Source organism: Salvelinus sp. IW2-2015, linkage group LG1 (genome assembly GCF_002910315.2).
Source record: "Salvelinus sp. IW2-2015 linkage group LG1, ASM291031v2, whole genome shotgun sequence".
Classification (NCBI taxonomy): domain Eukaryota; kingdom Metazoa; phylum Chordata; class Actinopteri; order Salmoniformes; family Salmonidae; genus Salvelinus; species Salvelinus sp. IW2-2015.
Window position 1 is genome coordinate 14,773,233 of NC_036838.1, and position 21,165 is coordinate 14,794,397.

The following is a 21,165-nucleotide window of genomic DNA, read 5'->3' on the forward strand; positions in this document are numbered from 1 at the left end:
ATTTTTTTATTCGGTATCATGGAATTTAACCGCAAAGTTATTTTTAATGTGCAGTACTGTCATCACACAGCCTTTTATCCGTACAAGTCAATTTCATAGAAACATCTCTGGTGGGAAAATGTACGTATTGTTTTTAATGCAGATTTTGCATGAAAATCTGTCGTCAATTGGATGGAATCTAGTTGTGTCTGTCAACAGACATAGTTAGAATTATACCGTTTTATGAAGGACCACATTCTTACTAAAGCTTTTTTATTTAGTTTTATCACAGGACAGCTCCAATCTACCGGTGGGGTAATGGTCAGCGTGTGACCAGTTTGCACATTTACCAAGAGTGAGTAAACTTTACAGAATTAATTTAGTTCAGCATGTACTGAACGTTGCAGATAAGAATGCCATGAATAGAGCTGGCAATGATTGCTTACTGTACATGTCAGATTTGTGTAAACAAGATGTGTGTATTTCTATCTGAATGTTCACAACGGTTTTGCCCTGCTGAACGCAGCCCTGAGCCTCCATGTCCAGAAAGTTATACTACGCAGCAAGCTAGATCTACTAAGGGTTTTTCCTAAAGCTAGCAGTTTCAGTTGCCTTCCATTCGCTCAGGCTTATACGTACTACGACAGTGGATATTGCTCGTCTGCCTGCCGCTAACTCTAGCAGCTTGTAACTGCGTGTGCATGTCACACCTGGCTAGTGGAACGCCGAATCTCGTCAGTAAGAACGATGTTGGAACATAATTAAAAAGTTAGCAAATTCAGCAGGCTATCGTGTGAAATTGACTTTTAGAAGTGCCGTCTTTATTTTTATTACTTTGGTGTGGTTATCAATGCACGAGCGCTTTCTTCCCCACTAAAGTTTTACTGTGTGTGAAGTTTCCAATGCATTTGTCATTACTAATGTGTAATGTGATAGGTTTTTTAACACAGCAAAAACATATTTGATTTAATAAATATTTAATCAGTCTTCCGCAAATCAAGTGGATGATGACACAATCTTGTAAGAGGGAGGGAATCTGATTACGTTGGTCCTCAACTTGCGCCTCTGATTTCTTCATTCTGGTTAAATGTAGTTAGCCTACCCCGGAGCAGGTTAGATCTGAATGTTCGTTGCCATAGAAATTTACCTGTATAACAAGGTGAGCCAATTTTCGGTACCGGTTATCCTAAATAGAACTTAAAGTTGTCTCGCTAACTCCTCAACTTACATTTGTAGTACGGGGCTATTTTTAAAGCAAGAATCCTTAATTGTAGCAATAACAAGTGGCCACCCTGCCTTCATTTTTAGTTAAAAATGGATGGGCCTGGAGAAATGTAACACTTCTCAAATTCATAGACAGCTATGGAAGGAAGGACTGATCATCCATGATATCAAAATTTATGTTTTAACTGTGTATTGAGGCTAAACATTTTGTTTACATTTGCGTTGTTTACAAACATTGGAGTCATCAAACAAGCTGATATTTTGGGTTGATCAAAGCTCATGAGGCATTGAAGTATACATGCTGTGAAAAGTATTTCCCTCTTTCTAATTTTCTCCTTTTTGATACTGAAATGTTATCAGATCTTCAACGCAAACATCCATAATTATTGGCCCAAAATATTGACTACTGCGAAGCTGCCACCAGCGATAGGGGGAATGCTGACAGGCACTGCAGTCAGGCATGGAAGACCACGACAGGCAGTCTCCCAATCGTGATTCTCCATGCCTCAAACTGTAGATTAAAACACGTAAAACAAATCCCAAAACTGAAAGTCTGAAACCTTAACCAATCCCCTTCAACCCTTCTTACACTTTGCTGCTGCATTCCCCGTCGTCTCTAAAACATGGGATTGAAGTTCAATTTTAATTGAGTTATAACCATAATGCTAGTAAACATTTTGTCATTAGTAAATGTTTCCACTTCTTCCTCATCAGGATGGTGAGAAGTTTGCTGAATCCATCCAGAAGAGCATTTTGGCACTATCCACTGTGTATTACTGGTTGCCCAAAAGCCATGGTAAGCTACAGTAAATGCAGAAAGTGTCTGCATGTAGGACTGATATTAGCGGGATATATATATATATATATATATATATATATGCATGCATACCTAGTTGGAATTATTACCCTGATCAATAGGGAAATACTTGGATTGCTTGAAGTCAACATAATATGCGGTGGTTGGAGTTCTCTTTGAGGTCAGTGTAGATCCACAATACAATTCTCTGAGGGGGTTGTTGGGGGGGACTGAAGATTACAGAATCATGTCTGTCCTATGAAATAAATTCCCAAATGTATTCTACAATATTTTATTTTCTATGTTATGCTGTGTGCACTGAACTGGCATGCATGATTGTTGCTGACACTCAGATATTCAGATGAAGGGAATTAAATGGTCTATAATATGCACCGGGGCAGCCCTCAACTCAAACAGTGGTTCAAAGCCTATACTTTATCACTCAGGGTGTAACTTTCCAGTGGTACAATTTTTGCCATGTTATTAAAACAAAATCAGACAACCCCCTAGTAGAATATTTTTCCTTTTTACCTAGTCGGCTTGTGTGTTCTATGCGAGATAAATATTCCTTTCAAGGCTCACTCTTAATAAAGGGAAAATGGTGTCTTACAAGGGCAATGAAATGCTTTATTATAGAAATCCATGTTTTTTTTCTTAGAGTGAATAATAATAATCAGGATGTTGTGTCCAATGGGTAAATGCAGAAGGACAAACCTCATTCTTCAGCCTATGTATTTATAGCCACTATGCTGCATCAGTTGGGCTATAACTTATAGTGCTTATTGCTAATGATGTATATGATAATAGACACATGGTCCAATATGTTAAAATGATATTATCATTTTTACCAATATGTTATTGGGCTCATTTCTGAGGTGCAAATTCTATTTTAAATGGTGCCAGTATTCTCAGTCCTTTTACATAAACATGATCCCGGAGAGGATCCCAGACCCCCTATGCAAGGGGACTGGAATTGGTCAAACTCGCAGTTTAATACATGTACAAAATGACCCTCTTTCTTTACAAGCATGATGGTCATGACTTTTTTACATGAAAGGGGTGGTTAACCTGGCCTCAGAAAATCAATCTGAGATCGACTTAACTTTCAGTCATGTTTTGTTGTTGCTTTAACCCCAAATGCCCCCCCCCCCCAAAAAACAAAACAGATACACCCTATTGGCTTTTAGTTGTCTTTCAATTCTCTCCTACTCCTGTAGGTATCACATTGCGGAGACTGGTGAGAGATGCCACAGCTGAGGTGCTAGATGGCATTGTGCAACTGGTGGACGTCATCGTCAGTTCCCCACTACAGAGGTAACACTGCCCACAGCTTTGAAACAATCTACATCGATATGCATTACAATGTTAAGGCTAGTTATTAGTTAGAATTTCAACAWTTTTTTTTTTTACATGGCTATTTACTGTGTAGGATTTGTTATTGCCTACATTTGGAGTGCAGGAGTTTGGAATTGAACAGAGTAATTTTATGGAGATATTCTCTCATCGATACAAAACATAAACGATAAAATAAACATTTTTCAGGGTGTTCTTAGTGGTGTCCTTAGTAGAATTGATGCAGAGTCTTAAAGGAAAAGGTTCCAAATAGTTTTTCTCACGTGTATTCAATCAACCCACTGGTAATACTCTCTGGAAATGTAATTGACAACTTTCACCTATTTAAGAAATCTTATTTGAAGCTCTTGTCAAGCGAAATGTTTCTGCTTTGGCAATTGCCTTCAAATCTTGTGGTCTTTGCAGCCAACTTTGCTCGCTTTGACAGCATTTGGGTAAAGCCGGTGGACCGACAGGCAGTCAACCAGTTTTAAAGTTAAAGAGCTATAATGGAGGAGGCTGCTTCAAGCTTAGTTGCAGAAGCACAAACAATAATTTTGTTACTAAGGCATGTATATCGCTGTAGGTGAAATGCACCCAGTGACAGTTTTCATGCCCTCATTTAGCTCGATAGAGGTGGAGGGATCAGGCCGCAATGCGTTGTGGGAATCGAAGGCCTGGGAGACAGGCCATGCTCCAAGGTCGCAACGACAAAATATTATGTTTTTTTGACAGGCAGTAGTCATTATTCAAGATTTGCCGACAACATACACTAGCATTCAAAAGTTTGGGGTCACTTAGAAATCAGTCAAGATAACTTTCACAGTCAAAAAGCAAGCCGAGATCTTATACTGAGACATTTTTTGTAATGTAAAAAAAACTACCCTAATAAAAACAATTCTGTAGGAATCAGGTTTGTGCAGTAGGCCTAATATATTATTACAGCATTTTGGCTATATGCCTGACCTGCCAATATTGTTCTTCTCAGACCAAATTATTTCAGAACTTGAGCTTTGATGCAAAATAGATCAGTTGGTGTAGCAATTGCGAGGTACAGCTGAACATAAATTGAAATAATTAGCTTTTTTATTTTACTGGACTGATGGTCATGCTTTGAAGACAACTGCTCTAGAAAGAGCCCAGAGTTTCTGACTTGGAATGCCTAGTTGGATGATCGTTTTTGAGTTCCCAGTTGTGTTGAATGCACTGAAGTCGGAGATTTCTGAGTTCCCATTTGTTTTGAACAAGGCATTAGTGTCCGCGGAGGGAGGGATAGAGCAGCAGAGGCTGCTCATGGTCCCTGCTCTCTCTTTCCTTTCATCCGGTGAGACTGACCAGAGAGGGGACACAGTCTTCCACCTGATGGAAAACCTTGAGTCGCTCTRCATCTGCCTCATGCACAAATTCATGTTACTATGACCAGAGAAAGTTAAATATTCCTCAATACTAAAATAGACACCAACGAGCTGCTAATAATGAATAAAAACGCAGGGATATCGATATACTTGGCTACTCATTCATAGCAGCTGAAGTGGGAGTTGGGAGAAGTGTGTTTTGTAATAGTGTTGATTAAAAACTTAAACATGAACTCATAAAAACAGAAACTCTTTGCTCTATTCTTTGACAGTCTCTGGTCATGGTTTTAAAAGTTTGATATTCTCTTAGGCTGGTACCAAACTTTGCTGTGGCCAGGTCGTGGAAGCTTGTAGGCACAGTGATTTGAGCTATCCGATTGGCCAGCGCACTATGTACACTTAGCCACAGATCTCCCAGTATGCTGGGTCAGCGAAGTTTGTCTTTTCAGAAAAACGAAATCGTCCAAAATGGGAGCACTTTGCCTACCCGGTGCGCAGGACTTCTGAATCAGGTGTGGCTACCACCAACAGTGCAACACAAGAAAAAAAATTACGCTTGGCTTTTCTATAGATGTGTTTGGTGATCAACTTGGGTGAACTTTGCCTTTTTAGCATGTCAACTATAGCAGTAAGCAGGTTTCGATCCAAACAGTTCAATGCAGATTAGTTACCTGACAGATGGGAAAGTCAACGCTGGGCTGATGGAAAAAGGAAATGTCAGTACAATTTAATAAATGCCGAAACACAATTTGTTTGTTCAACATGGTGGAATCTTTTTGTGTCAGTAAAATTAATTATGCGTGAAATGGCGATTGGAAATAGCTTTTTATGCGCAAATCACACAATGATATGTTGTGGTCCTCCCACTACTACTTGGGAAAGCATGTGGTTTATTAGGCAACAGATAAAATAAGTTCTGAACTTCACAGGGTGGTGAAAGTGCATGGTGATGAGCTTGATGCTCTTTTCCAATAAATATTGAGGGTTTTGTTCTGGTGACATGACGATTGATGCTTGGCTGCCATTTGACAAATAAAAATACTCTCGCTCTTAATAGCATCATCATTTAGGCTAGCCTACCTCCACTGTATCTGCGGGCTGTTGGCCAGAGCGCATGTGCAAAGATGGGAGTGGGCACATTTTCTATATAACGCAACAGTTTTGGTGACAAAATCATTCGTAGAGTTGAAAATGCGATTGAAACGCGATTGAAACCCATCTTAACTTGTATTTTTTTATTCGGTACATGGGAATTTAACCGCAAAGTTATTTTTAATGTGCAGTACGTCATCACACAGCCTTTTATCCGTACAAGTCAATTTCATAGAAACATCTCTGGTGGGAAAATGTACGTATTGTTTTAATGCAGATTTTTGCATGAAAATCTGTCGTCAATTGGATGGAATCCTAGTTGGTGTCTGTCAGACATAGTAGAATTATACCGTTTTATTGAAGGACCTACAATTCTTACTAAAGCTTTTTTATTTAGTTTATCACAGGAACAGCTCCAATCTACAGGTGGGGTATGGTCAGCGTGTGACCAGTTTGCACATTTACCAAGAGGTGAGTAAACTTTACAGAATTCATCTAGTTCAGCATGTACTGAACGTTGCAGATAAGAATGCCATGAATAGAGCTGGCATGATTGCTTACTGTACATGTCAGATTGTGTAAACAAGATGTGTGTATTTCTATCTGAATGTTCCACAACGGTTTGCCCTGCTGAACGCAGCCCTGAGCCTCCATGTCCAGAAAAGTATACTACGAAGCAAGCTAGATCTACTCAGGGTTTCCTAAAGCTAGCCAGTTTCAGTTGCCTTCCATTCCAGCTCAGGCTTCATACGTACTACGACAGTGGATATTGCTCGTCTGCCTGCCGCTAACTCTAGCAGGCTTGTAACTGCGTGTGCATGTCACACCTGGCTAGTGGAACGCCGAACTCGTCAGTAAGACGATGTTGGAACATMAATTAAAAAGTTTAGCAAATTCAGCAGGCTATCGTGTGAAATTGACTTTTAGAAGTGCCGTCTTTATTTTATTACTTTGGTGTGGTTATCAATGCACGAGCAGCTTTCTTCCCCACTAAAGTTTTACTGTGTGTGAAGTTTCCAATGCATTTGTCATTACTAAATGTGTAATGTGATAGGTTTTTTAACACAAAAACATATTTGATTTAATAAATATTTAATCAGTCTTCCGCAAATCAAGTGGATGATGACACAATCTTTGTAAGAGGGAGGGAATCTGATTACGTTGGTCCTCAACTTGCGCCTCTGATTCTTCATTCTGGTTAAATGTAGTTAGCCTACCCCGGAGCAGGTTAGATCTGAATGATTCGTTGCCATAGAAATKTACCTGTATAAAAGGTGAGCCAATTTCATGGTACCGGTTATCCTAAATAGAACTTAAAGTTGTCTCGCTAACTCCTCAACTTACATTTGTAGTACGGGGCTATTTTTAAAGCAAGAATCCTTAATTGTAGCAATAACAAAGTGGCCACCCTGCTTCATTTTTAGTTAAAAATGGATGGGCCTGGAGAAATGTAACACTTCTCAAATTCATAGACAGCTATGGAAGGAAGGACTGATCATCCATGATATCAAAATTATAGTTTTAACTGTGTATTGAGGCTAAACAGTTTGTTTACATTTGCGTTGTTTACAAACATTGGAGTCATCAAACAAGCTGATATTTTGGGTTGATCAAAGCTCATGAGGCATTGAAGTATACAATGCTGTGAAAAAGTATTTGCCCTCTTTCTAATTTTCTCTCTTTTTGATACTGAATGTTATCAGATCTTCAACCAAAACCTAATATTAGATAAAGGGAACCTGAGTGAACAAATAACATAACTTTGTTTATGAAATAAGTATGTAATTGTTCTAACACCCAATGCCCCAGTGTGAAAAAGTAATTGCCCCCTCCCTTACTCTTAACTGCTTGTGCCACCTTTAGCTGCAATGACTCGAACCAAATGCTTTCTGTAGTTGTGGATCAGTCTCACGTCGCTGTGGAGGAATTTTGGCCCATTCTTCCATGCAGAACTGCTTTAACACGGCGACATTTGTGGGTTTTCAAGCATGAACTTCTCGTTTCAAGTCCTGCCCATCTCAATTGAGATTAGGTCTGGACTTTGACTGGGCCATTTCAAAAYGTCAAATTTGTTGCTTTTTAGCTGTTTTCATGTGGACTTGATTGTGTGTTTTGGATCATTGTCTTGCTGTGCTTCAGCTCCCATACGGATGGCCTGACATTCTCCCTTAGAATTATCTGATTCAGAGCAAAATTCATGGTTCCTTCTATCAAGGCAAGTCGCCCAGGTCCTGAGGCAGCAAAGCATCCTCAAAGCATCACACTACCACCACCGTGCTTGACCGTTGGTATAAGGTTCTTACTGTGGAATGTAGTAATTGGTTTTCTGCAGGCATAATGGGCCCCATTTCATCCAAAGAGTTATATATTTGACTCCTCTGTCCATGGAACATTCTTCCAAGATCATCCAGGTGCTTTTTGGCAAACTTGAGTCAACTTTTTTGGGGAGATGGGTCCTATTATGTCTGGTGAAAACCAGACATTTCATAATACTTGGCTCTAGTCTAGAACATATTTTTCTGACAAAGATAAGCTGCGTAAGAAAAGGATGATACATTTTGATTGGCACCCAAGTAATCAAGTGTTTTATGTACAAGGAAAAACTATGCCAAAGCAATCCCCAACTGTGTACATTCCCATGTTAGTACAGTATATTCCTGTAAAAAAAAATCTAGTGTGTGTGTATATAATGTCTGGCCCAGAGCCATAAATATACATGGTTAGGCATGCAACTGCTGGTGTAAAAAGGGCTGTATTAAACAATCTGATTGTTCCGAAAACCATAGGGCCATAAGAGCATGTCTGTGCCTGTCGTGTTTGTCCATGCAGATAACCGGGCAGCAGTGCTGGGGGTCTTGGCCTCCTATATCGGGGTGGTAAAGGATGCCATAGAGGAGATGGAACAGGTGCCCTTTACGCTTTCACCAATGATGGCTTCATTTCACTTCTCACCACATTTTCTTCAGGAAAATAACCCTTTTATAATTGTTGTAGCTAACTTAATAAAAATGGCTGTACACGTTTTCCATGAATACATTAGCATTTTCATTGAGCTGAAAATGTAATGTCACCTTATGTTGCCATCTCGTCTGTCTCCATATGTCCCTTTTGTATCCTACACTTGTCCTCGTGTTCGCTTGGGTGTCCCAATAATATATATGTTTTTTATTCTCCTGAAGTGTACACTCGTTCACCATAAAGCATTGGATTTGTGGATGCTGAAGGGAGTTTCCACCATATGTCTTGTATCAGTCATTTCCTTTTAAATCAGTGAAAGGAAGTGAACAAGTGCACACTTTGGGAGGAAGGCACAATAATTGTGACACAGCCCAAGTTTATATCCTCAAATCCCCTCTCCCACTAGGCGCAGGCTGAGAGCCAGGACCCATTCAGTGACGTGCTGGATGACGAGGACCAGGACTCGCGGGGCAACCAGGACACATACTGGTCCGAGGAGGACCGCCAGCTCATGGCGCCCTGCCAGGGCCTGATGAAAGCATCTGCTGCCTGCCTGAAGAAGCTGGTGTCTGCCGTCAAGGCCAATGGCAACGTAAGCATGCCAGAGACTGTGGCGCAGCTGGATGACCTGGCTGATATCGCCAAGGAGATCAGCCCCAGGTAAAAGAGGATGGTCGATTCCAAATGCATTTAAAGGGATGGATAAGTTAAGGGAGTTTAGTCTACATAAGTGCTTATTAGGGTGTAGAGCTAGGTTAGAAGGTTGATTTTGGTCTTTGGCAGATGACATTGATGGTGGTTGGTTCATCTCCTGATTATCTACACGGGATGTTTTACCCCCAACCCTGGCTTAGTTTCCCAGATGCCAGGATGATGAGACAATGAGGCGTTCTTCTAAACTCTTCCAGGCTATCTCTATCTCAGGTCACACACCACATCTTGTCTGGAATGCCGTTTGTAGGTTTTTATCAGTCATTGTCAACTCAAGCTACAGTTGAAGTCGGAAGTTTACATACACTTAGATTGGAGTCATTAAAAATCGTTTTTCAACCACTCCACAAATTTCTTGTTAACAAACTATAGTTTTGGCAAGTCGGTTAGGACATCTACTTTGTGCATGACACAAGTAATTTTTCCAACAATTGTTTACAGACAGATTATTTCACTTATAATTCACTATCACAATTCTGGTGGGTCAGAAGTTTACATACACTAAGTTGACTGTGCCTTTAAACAGCTCTGAAAATTCCAGRAAATTATGTCATGGCTTTAGAAGCTTCTGATAGGCTAATTGACATCATTTGAGTCAATTGGAGGTGTACCTGTGGATGTATTTCAAGGCCTACCTTCAAACTCAGTGCCTTTTTGCTTGACATCATGGAAAAAMCAAAATAAATCAGCGAAGACTTCASGGGGGAAAAWGTGTAGACCTCCACAAGTCTGGTTCATCCTTGGGAGCAATTTCCAAATGCCTGAAGGTACCATGTTTATCTGTACAAACAATAGTACGCAAGTATAAACTCCATGGGTACACGCAGCTGTCATACAGCTCAGGAAGGAGACGAGTTCTGTCTCCTAGAGATGAACGTACTTTGATGCGAAAAGTGCAAATAAATCCCAGAACAACAGCAAAGGACCTTGTGAAGATGCTGGAGGAAACCGGTACAAAAGTATCTATATCCACAGTAAAATGAGTCCAATATCGACATAACCTGAAAGGCCGCTCAGCAAGGAAGAAGCCACTGCTCCAAAACCACCATAAAAAAGCCAGACTACGGTTTGCAACTGCACATGGGGACAAAAATCTTACTTTTTGGAGAAATGTTCTCTGGTCTGATGAAACAAATATAGAACTGTTTGGCCATAATGACCATCTTTATGTTTGGAGGAAAAAGGGGGAGGCTTGCAAGCTGAAGAACACCATCCCATCCGTGAAGCACGGGGGTGGCAGCATTATGTTGTGGGGGTGCTTTGCTGCAGGAGKRACTGGTGCACTTCACAAAATAGATGGCATCATGAGAAAGGGAAATTATTTGGATATATTGAAGCAACATCTCAAGACATCAGTCAGGAAGTTAAAGCTTGGTCGCAAATGGTCTTCCAAATGGACAATGACACCAAGCATACTTCCAAAGTTGTGGCAATATGGCTTAAGGACAACAAAGTCACAGTATTGGTGTGGCCATCACAAAGCCCTGACCTGACCTTAATCCCATAGAAAATGTGTGGGCAGAACTGAATAAGCATGTGTGAGCAAGGAGGCCTACAAACCTGCCTCAGTTACACCGGCTCTGTCAGGAGGAATGGGCCAAAATTCACCCAACTTATTGTGGGAAGCTTGTGGAAGCTTGGGTTCCCAAAACGTTTGACCCAAGTTAAACAATTTAAAGGCAATGCTAATTGAGTGTATTTAAAATTCTGACTCACTGTGAATGTGATGAAACAAAAAAGCTGAAATAAATCATTCTGTACTATTATTCTGACATTTCACATTTTTAGTGGTGGTGTTCCTAACTGACCTAAGACAGGGAATTTTTACTAGGATTAAATGTCAGGAATTGTGAAAAACTGAGTTTAAATGTATTTGGCTAAGGTGTATGTAAACTTCCGACTTCAACTGTATCTCTGGCAAAAACCCATTTCCTTGACTATAGCCCAGACTAACTGCAGGAAGCTAAAGTGGAACCATTCCCTTTACAGAAAAACAGAACTAAACAGAATAGAAAGGTCATACTATTTATTAAGTGTATATAATTGTCTATTAATATAAAATAAATAAGGTAAATGCATGATTTTCTCCCACACATATTAAAACYGTGACACACACCTACTGGTAAAGTGATAACACCGGCTTCGAGTGAATTTGGAGGAAAATTGGCACGGTTGGCAAACCAAAACTGGCCTAGACAATATCCAAAACAACACACTSAATTAATAAATGTTCAATAATTGTAAAGTCATGTCTTTCTACTCAACACAACAAATTTGACCAATCTGGGAGGTAAAGTAATTCAACTATTCAATAATTTTGCTGTCTATTTCGGATGGAATCCAATGCCCGCACCCCAGCCCGGAACTCCCTGGCTGGCTATTTTTTCTATTTGGCTGGCTACTCCATATACTTGAGGAAAACAACTACGGACAAGCTGTTTGTGAGCTAAAATCTGTCTACCAAATCAAAGGAGTAGTTTTCTTCTGAATGCAACGGTGTAGCTAGTTTCCCACTACAATCAGACTGTACTGTCAGCTAAAAATGACATGCATCGCTCGAGACTAGATCCGGGGGCTATTGACAGATCTATATATAAGAGAAATGAAAAGTGCAGGAGCGGTGGTAGCTTTCCCAAAATTCCACTGTTTTCCAGAAATGCCGGTTGGAATATTCCCAGAATCAGGAGCAAGTCATCTGGAATCCAATGAGCAGGATTTCTGGAATATTGCAACCGTGCCAAAACCTTGCTTCCTTGAATGTTGCTTTTCAAGGAAACAAGGTTTTGGCATTACTCTGCAGAAGTTTGATAAATGGTTGGTTCCTAGTACCTCCAAAGCCCCTTGCCATCAAGTACATGAAGCAGCAAAAGTCGTTTTTAAAGAAAAAATGCAGTAGCTAATAGCTAATAGCTAATTGATGCACAATTAGGAAGCAGGTTGATACAACTACACTGAATGCCAGATCTGCTCATGTAATGACTGAGAATAGTTTGTTCTCATGCTTGTGCATCATTAGACAAAGTGTATATAGTGTCCACACCAGACACTTACCTTGGACGAACCTTGGACGAGGTCACAGTATATGATAGATCTAGTAATCTTTGCAATACGCTTAACTCAGGAACCAACGCTTGTTTTATGGGGTTGACCTCTGACTCTCTCTTTGTGCTTCCAGTGTTGATGACCTGGTACTCAGTCTCTACCCACCCATGGATTACTCAGGAGTGGATCAAAACGTAAGGCGCTTGGATCATTTGTGTCATAGACAGTGTATATAATTAAGTGATTGTACCTCAGTCATGACGAAAGTTGTGCTGTTTAATTGGAAGTGGTGGCTCCAAATGAATAATAACATTATTTTAATGTTTTACTTTGTTAATGCTATTAGGTTTTCCTTATTGAAAGGCTTTGTTGAAGTAGTTGTAACACAATAGGGGAGGAGACAGACAACTTGGCATGTTGTATACATACACTTCATTTATTTTCTGCTGAAGTATGTTTGGGATGGCTTGTAATTGTTAAAATATACTTTTATGATGTTTCTTCCAAACGCTCTCTTTGTCTTCATTCCAGGCATGTAAACTGACCTTGGTGCTAAAGAAAGTGTTGGATATCATCAGGTGTGTATAGAAGGGCCTGTTTGTCTGTGAGCCACGCAAACAGTGTTGTGTTTTCACCTGTTGGCTACTGAAACATCCACTTGGCAGGGCTTATCTATAAATTCTTCTTRTGGAAAGACCTGATAGAACTGGCTTCTAATGTCAGACAGTACAGTTGTGGCCAAAAGTTGAAAATTACACAAATATGAATTTCCACAAAGTTTGCTGCTTCAGTGTCTTTAGATATTTTTGTCAGATGTTACTAGGGAATACTGAAGTATAATTACAAGCATTTCATAAGTGTCAAAGGCTTTTATTGACAATTACATGAAGTTGATGCAAAGAGTCAATAGTTGCAGTGTTGACCCTTCTTTTTCAAGACCTCTGCAATCCGCCCTGGCATGCTGTCAATTAACTTCTGGGCCGCAGCCTGTTCTCGCAAAATCAATGCTTGGAGTTCCAGAATTTGTGGGTTTTTGTTTGTCCACCCGCCTCTTGAGGATTGACCACAAGTTCTCAATGGGATTAAGGTCTGGGGAGTTTCCTGGCCATAAACCCAAAATATCAATGTTTTGTTCCCAGAGCCACTTATCACATTTGCCTTATGGCAAGGTGCTCCATCATGTTGGAAAAGGCATTGTTCATTACCAAACTGTTCCTGGATGGTTGGGAGAAGTTGCTCTCGGAGGATGTGTTGGTACCATTCTTTATTCATGACTGTGTTCTTAGGMAAAATTGTGAGTGAGCCCACTCCCTTGGCTGAGACGCAACCCCACACATGAATGGTCTCAGGATGCTTTATTGTTGGCATGACACAGGACTGATGTTAGCGCTCACCTTGTCTTCTCCGGAAAAGCTTTTTTTCCGGATGCCCCAAACAATCGTAAAGGTGATTCATCGGAGAAAATTACTTTACCCTAGTCCTCAGTTGTCCAATCCCTGTACCTTTTTGGAGAATATCAGTCTGTCCCTGATGTTTTTCCTGGAGAGAAGTGGCTTCTTTGCTGCCCTTCTTGACACCAGGCCATCCTCCAAAAGTCTTCGCATCACTGTGCATGCAGATACTCACACCTGCCTGCTGCCATTCCTGAGCAAGCTCTGTACTGGTGGTGCCCCGATCCCGCAGCTGAATCAACTTTAGGAGGCGGTCCTGGCGCTTGCTAGACTTGGGCGCCCTGAAGCCTTCTTCACAACAATTGAACCGCTCTCCTTGAAGATCTTGATGATCCGATAAATKGTTGATTTAGGTGCAATCTTACTTGCAGCAATATCCTTGCCTGTGAAGCCCTTTTTGTGCAAAGCAATGATGACTGCACATGTTTCCTTGTAGGTAACCATGGTTGACAGAGGAAGAACATTGATTCCAAGCACCACCCTCCTTTTGAAACTTCCAGTGTGTTATTCAAACTCACTCAGCATGACAGAGTGATCTTCAGCCTTGTCCTCGTCAACTCACACCTGTGTTAACGCGAGAATCCCTGACATGATGTCAGCTGGTCCTTTTGTGGCAGGGCTGAAATGCAGTTGAAATGTTTTTGGGGGATTCAGTTAATTTGCATGGCAAAGAGGGACTTTGCAATTCACCTGATCACTCTTCATAACATTCTGGAGTATATGCAAAATCCCATCATACAAACTGAGGCAGCAGACTTTGTGAAAATTAATATTTGTGTAATTTTCAACTTTTGGCCACGACTGTACAATGGTAGCGGATGAGCTACAGTCTACTGAGAGCCACTAGTTTCTGATGCATCATAGTTGTAGGGAGGAAGCCAGCCATTACACCTTCATGAGAGAAATAATGACTTAAGTTGCTCTTTACATCACCGCTCACTTAAACTCTTTGTGTCTCAATATTATTYGTTTTCCGTCAAGGGGACCAGTCTGAGAGGATTTGATAGGTGGATGAATGAGGGAAGGAAGAAAATGATTGCKTTTTAGTGTACTCTATTTTGACACAGCCTTCTTGTCCTCTTCCCTCAGAGTGAGTCACGTGTGTTTAGAAGCAGACCTGAACTGGGTGCAGTTTCTGAACGGGGCCCTGGATCACAACCTACAGAAGATCAAAGCTCTGATTCAAGGCTCCAGCTAGATGACGAGTGGAGGGTGTGCGTGAGGTGAATGGAGACAAAGGTGTGTGTGTACACGTTTATGGAGAAAGGGAAGGTGTGTGCGCATGTGTGAAGAGGACATCCTCTCTGACCTTGAGCTCAATGGACTTTGTTGAATGTTACACAAGTGTGTTTACTTCCCCCTTGTGTACACACTCTATACATCATTAAGACAGACATATTTGCAAAACATAAAAATCTTGATTCATGTGTGTATAAATATTTATAGATTAATTTTGGCTTTACCACTCATCTAGCTGGATRTTTTGCAGTGGCATAAGTCTGTTTGGAGATCTTTAATCAACAGGCTTGACTTTGCAAATAACAATAAGATGCCGTTTGCATATACYTGTTTTCATAGAATTTGTACACATTCAAACTACAGTATTATACATTGAGGGAAAGCGATTTCTGTGTACTTCTGCTGCCCACTTTTTGAAAATTAGAATTYTTGCTGAATATTGTTCAACAATGAAGACCATGCTATAAAATATGATAATGACCGGCACTTTGTAAATACAAAATAAAAGTAACTCGCCTTGCACTCAAACATGAGCAGGATTACATTTATTTTTCAGAAGTGGTTGTCGTTATTCTTCGAGGGCTTTAAGATCTGCCTGTAGACACCGGTCACATTGCAGCTTGCCTTAATATCTGTGAATTGGCCACAGTCGAATTCAGCCACTACCTTCTTTGGAGTGAAGGGCACCTGCACACATACCCTATGCCCTGGTTTTAGCAGAGGAAATCTGAGGAGACATGAACAAATTATACCTCTAAAACATTTGACTTCTAAACTACAAACACACACAAGGTTGTGTGTAAAATATCACAGATGAGAGAACTCAAAGCTATAACTGCATGTCCTTTCTAGTTTAGCCAAGAGCTCAATAATCTCTCATGGACAGACTACACAGCCAAAACCTTGATGCTGTTGTTCTCCAGCATGTGCTCACTGTACACAGAAGGGGATGGGGATAGTCAGATCTGACAACACAGACAATGCATTTCAATGTCATGGTATCACAGGCCAACATAGTGTAGAGTCCACAGGACAACGTTAGTGACCTTTTCAAGACCTTAACGATTTGCCCTCTTGAAATGCACCACATTTTTGTCATAATCAGTCATGTTCTCCTGATCATATAATTTAGGCCAGGATTCAATCCGATTGCTGATTTGGACAATGCACCATTTAAAGGTCATTTCTGATTGAGCCAACAAATGCAATGTTTAACATGAATGTGGTCTGCAAACACATAAAATGTGCAATGTGGACATCAATCTGTTTCTGTTTTTGTCATTGTCTTGCCTGACAGCAGCAAAGCAGAAACAGGTCGTCAGTCAGGCTGGTTGAGACCATTGGAATGAGAAACACTTCAGCCTTTCATCATGCATAATGCATGCACAATATGCATAAAAATAGGTGAAAGAGAACTTTGGGACAGTATGAAAAAGCTAATCTATTTTTACACTTTTTTTGCAGAGTAGCCTATGACATTTAATTCAAGTTAAAGCTGCTTTTTTTTAATGGCAGTGAGGAAATTAAAGGCCCTAAACAGCAGGAAGTATCCAAAAAAGGAAGCTTGTACTGATAACATTGTATAATGAACTACAGTGTAACTGTATACAAAATATGTACAGACACAGGAACAAATCCGCATGTTATGTCCTTCTATAACATAATTTGCTGATCTGCCCATATCTGTAAATATTATATAGTTCTCTGCAATATACTGTACAGGCCAATTTTTTTTTTTTTTAACAGCTGTCAGAAATGATTAAATGAACAGAACATCCAAAATATTTAAATCCTTATTGGTGTAAGACAATTTAACATTCTACACCTTTACCATACTCAGTATTAGTTTTTCAAGTCACCCAATTACCCAGTCACTGTACTATATGACCCTCTGTCACTTAACATGATATAGACTACGTTGACATTTCAATATCCACATTTTTCATTATCTGAATTCGATCTTGCAAAGAGCAGTACTAGTTGACTTACCAAAATCCATTCAAGCCGTCTGTCACGTGGTTATGTTTGCAAGTGGAGCGAGTTGCTTGTCATAGTACTGTAGTGAAAGGATGCCAGAGCTTTTAAAAGGAGCCCTACCCATATCACAAGAATGTCTCTAACGTCATACAGTTAGAAATGTACACACCCTTTCTTACCTTGCAGGAAATGGTCCTCATACAGAACAGGATAGGAATGGTCTTGCCCTTGGCAAGTTGGCTACGCTCAATATTGAAGACATAGCATGACCTAGGTCCTAGATCATTAAATKTACAGTTTATGTTGATTAATCAACATAGACTCCCTTTTTAATTGCATTTTTATTTATATTATTTTCTAATAGCTTCTGACTTATATTGTTCTGYCTGAAGACAGTGACCAGGTAGTGGTTTGATGAGGTGTCCAGTAGGCTACATAGTAAATATCACCACATCAGCATTCATATTAAACCAGAGATGTGAGTTTAAGTGCAGCATTGAGATTTAATTGCTTTAGGTATACGACTCTCCTTTATGGTTTTAGTTTTATTACATGGTTCAATACATTATTTGATCATAGGATGCCTTTGACCACAGACAACCACTATGGCAGTGAAACAGTAAAGTAACTTGTACTATAATAGGGCATCAGGTAATGTGAATGAACGTGTGTAAATGTCCCCAGGCAGAAAAAGGTATTGAGCGCCATCTTGAGGTTCAGAGGTGGTGATCCGAAAGTACACTAATAGAAAACATAATCTTTATTATTTCAGTCATCATATGTCAGTGATTGACATTAATGGGGAAGTTCACACTCAATTTTAGAAAAAAATGTCCACTCTTCCATAAATCCATATTTGCATATTGTTGTTATTGTAAACAGCATCATTCGAACATGGATTTATGGCAGTGGAAAATTATTCCTAAATTGAGTGCAGAGACATTATCCAGAATGAGATTCTGATGTAATATGAGTTGGTATGGAGCATTTTGTAACATGCTTTAGAGTAGACACATTTTCATAATGCATTGTAGTCAATGGCAAGTGATGACKTAAATACCATTTGGGGGATCAACTACAAGCACAGAAAAGTGAAAATAAGGCTACATGTAAAAATGGGAGAACTTCCCCTTTCAAGGTTGTGCTATTGCCTGAGGAAAGGGACCTGAGCAGTTGTGCAAGTTGAACTTCTCTGCGGTTGCACCGTTGGGCAGGTGATTTAATTTCAGTAGTCTGATCTTTCTGATTCCTCCCGTGTGTAGGTTACAATTTGCCATGGGCAAGACCATTCCTATSCTGTTCTGTATGAGGACAGGTTACACAACACATAATGACCAAAAGGTTTTTTGAAAATATATAAAAAATGTCAAACTGAAATACCTAATTTACATGAGTATTCAGACCCTTCGCTATGAGAATTGAAATTGAGCTCAGGTGCATCATGTTTCCATTGATCATCCTAGAGATGTTTCTACAACTTCATTGGAGTCCACCTGTGGTAAATTCAATTGATTGGACATGATTTGAAAAGGYACACACCTGTCTATATAAAAGGTCCCACAGTTGAAAGTGCATGTCAGARCAAAAACCAAGCCATGAGGTTGAGGATTGTGTTGAGGCRCAGATCTGAGGAAGGGTATCAAAACATTTCTGCAGCTTTGAAAGCCCCCAAGAACACAGTGGCCTCCATCATTCTTAAATTCAAAAAGTTTGGAACCAGCAAGACCCTTCCTAGAGCTGGCCGCCCAGCCAAACTGAGCAATCGGTGGAGAAGGGCCTTGGTCAGGGAAGTGACCAAGAACCCGATGGTCACTCTGACAGAGCTCCAGAGTTCCTCTGTGGAGATGAGACAACCATCTCTGCAGCATTCCATCAATTAGCCTTTATGGTTAAAGGCACATGACAGCCCGCTTGGAGTTTGCTAAAAGGCACCTAAAGGACTCTCAGACCATGATAAACAAGATTCTCTTGCCTGATGAAACCAAGATTGAACTCTTTGGCCTGAATGCCAAGTGTCACATCTGGAGGAAACCTGGCACCATCCCTACAATGAAGCATGGTGGTGGTGGCAGCATCATGCTGTGGGGAGATTTTTAAGCAGCAGGGACTGGGAGACTAGTCAGGATCAAGGGAAAGATGAATGGAGCAAAGTACAGAGAGATCCTTGATGAAAAAATGCTCCAGAGTATTGATACAGTATGGAGCATTTTTTCATCAAGGATCTCTCAGAGAATGCCAAGCGTGTGCAAAGCAGTCATCAACACAAAGTGTGGCTGCTTTGAAAAATCTAAAATATATTTAGATTTGTTTAACACTTTTTTGTTACTACATGATTCCATATGTGTTATTTCATAGTTTTGATGACTTCACTATTATTCTACAATGTAGAAAATAGTAAAAATAAAGAAAAACCCTGGAATGAGTAGGTGTGTCCAAACTTTTGACTGGTACATCTCTGGTTTTTCCATGCATCTAGACCGGACGGCAGCCTCTGGTAAGGTGAAGGGGTGTGTCTCTTTGATAACAACAGCTTATGCACAATCTCTAATGTTAAAGAAGTCTCAAGGTTTTGCTCGCCAGAGTTAGAATACCTCATGATAAGCTGCAGACCATACCATTTACCAAGAGAGTTTATCTATATTTTCGTAGCTGTCTATTTACCACTACAAACCGATGCTGGCACTAAGACTAAGCAAATAAGAAAATGCACATCCAGAGTYGGCTCTTCATGTGACCAGTGATTTTAATGCAGAAACTGAAATCTGTTTTATCTCATTTTTACCAATATGTCACCTGTGCAAGTAGAGGTGACAAAACTCTTGATCACCTTTACTTCACAACAGAAACACAAACAAGGCTCTCCCTTACCCTCCCTTTGGCAAATGCAGGGAGTTGGACAGAGACATGTTGGGCTGGGTGAATGGAATGGGGAGTTGGGCGTGTAGGCCCACCTTTTTTTGTTTCTTTTCTTTAATTACTCATTTATTACAAAATCCTGTTTGATCAATATGATAATCCCCCCCATAAAAAAAGACGCTTGTTGGATGTGGCAGGGCTTGCAAACTATCCCAGATTTCATAGGAAAACCAGCCGTGTTTGCTCGCTTCGAAGCAAGCAACAATGAACCATGCATGAGAGCACCAACTGTTCTGGATGACTGTGTGATCTCACTCTCCGTAGCCGTTGTAAGACTTTTAATATTCACAAGGCCACACGGCCAGACGGATTACCAGTACGTGTAGTCAGAGCATGCACAGAAGTGTCTTCTCTGACATATTCAACCTCTCCCTGACCCAGTATGTAATACCAACATATTTCAAGCAGACCACCAATGTCCCTGTGGCCAAGAATGCCAAGGTAACCTGTCTAAATGACTATCGCCTCGTATCACACTATCGCCGCTCATGGGTGCGTGCTTAGTACCCTCCTGTACTCCCTGTTCACCCACAACTGCGTGGCTGCGCATGACTCCAACACCATCATTAAGTTTGCTGACGATACGACGGTGGTAGGCCTGATCACCAAAGACTATGTGACATCCTACAGGGAGGAGGTCAGTGACCTGGCAGTGTGGTGCCAGGGGCAACCTTTCCCTCAAYGTCAGCAAGACATAGGAGCTGATCGTGGACTACAGGAAACGGAGGACCGAGCAATCCCCCATCCACATCGATGGGACTGTAGTGGAGCGGGTCGAGAGCGTCAAGTTCCTAGGTATCCCCATCAYCTAGGAATTAACATAGTCCACACACCAACATAGTCGTGAAGAAGGCACGGCAACATGTCTTCCCCCTCGAGGCTGAAAAAGATCCTCAAGAAGGTCTACAGCTGTACCATTGAGAGCATCTTGACTGGCTGYATCACCACTTGGTATGCCAACTGCTTGGCATCTGACCGCAAGCTGCTACAGAGGGTAGTGCGTAAGGCCATCCAGGACCTCTATACCAGGCAGTGTCAGAGGAAGGACCTAAAAATTGTCAAAGACTCCAGCCACCCAAGTCATAGACTGTTC

At 40.7% G+C, this 21,165-nt stretch overlaps 1 protein-coding gene across 1 annotated transcript; it reads left to right on the forward strand.

Moving 5' to 3' along the window:
* Positions 1–1,640: 1,640 nt before the first annotated feature.
* LOC111960669 (cyclin-D1-binding protein 1 homolog) lies at positions 1,641–15,707 on the forward strand. The gene is made up of 8 exons (XM_023982843.2): positions 1,641–1,999; positions 3,217–3,313; positions 6,176–6,249; positions 8,608–8,684; positions 9,143–9,396; positions 12,623–12,683; positions 13,021–13,067; positions 15,030–15,707. Exons 1-8 carry the CDS (start codon positions 1,894–1,896, stop codon positions 15,136–15,138), a joined length of 825 nt encoding a protein of 274 aa, XP_023838611.1. The 5' UTR covers positions 1,641–1,893; the 3' UTR covers positions 15,139–15,707.
* The last annotated feature ends 5,458 nt before the right edge of the window (positions 15,708–21,165 follow it).

Excerpts from the sequence above, each read along its gene's own strand:
- LOC111960669 (XM_023982843.2), top strand. The coding sequence starts at position 1,894 with ATGTTTCCACTTCTTCCTCATCAGGATGGTGAGAAGTTTGCTGAATCC. Across the intron at positions 12,684-13,020 it reads ACTCAGGAGTGGATCAAAAC|GCATGTAAACTGACCTTGGT; the intron begins GTAAGGCGCTTG and ends TCTTCATTCCAG. Across the intron at positions 13,068-15,029 it reads AAAGTGTTGGATATCATCAG|AGTGAGTCACGTGTGTTTAG; the intron begins GTGTGTATAGAA and ends CTCTTCCCTCAG.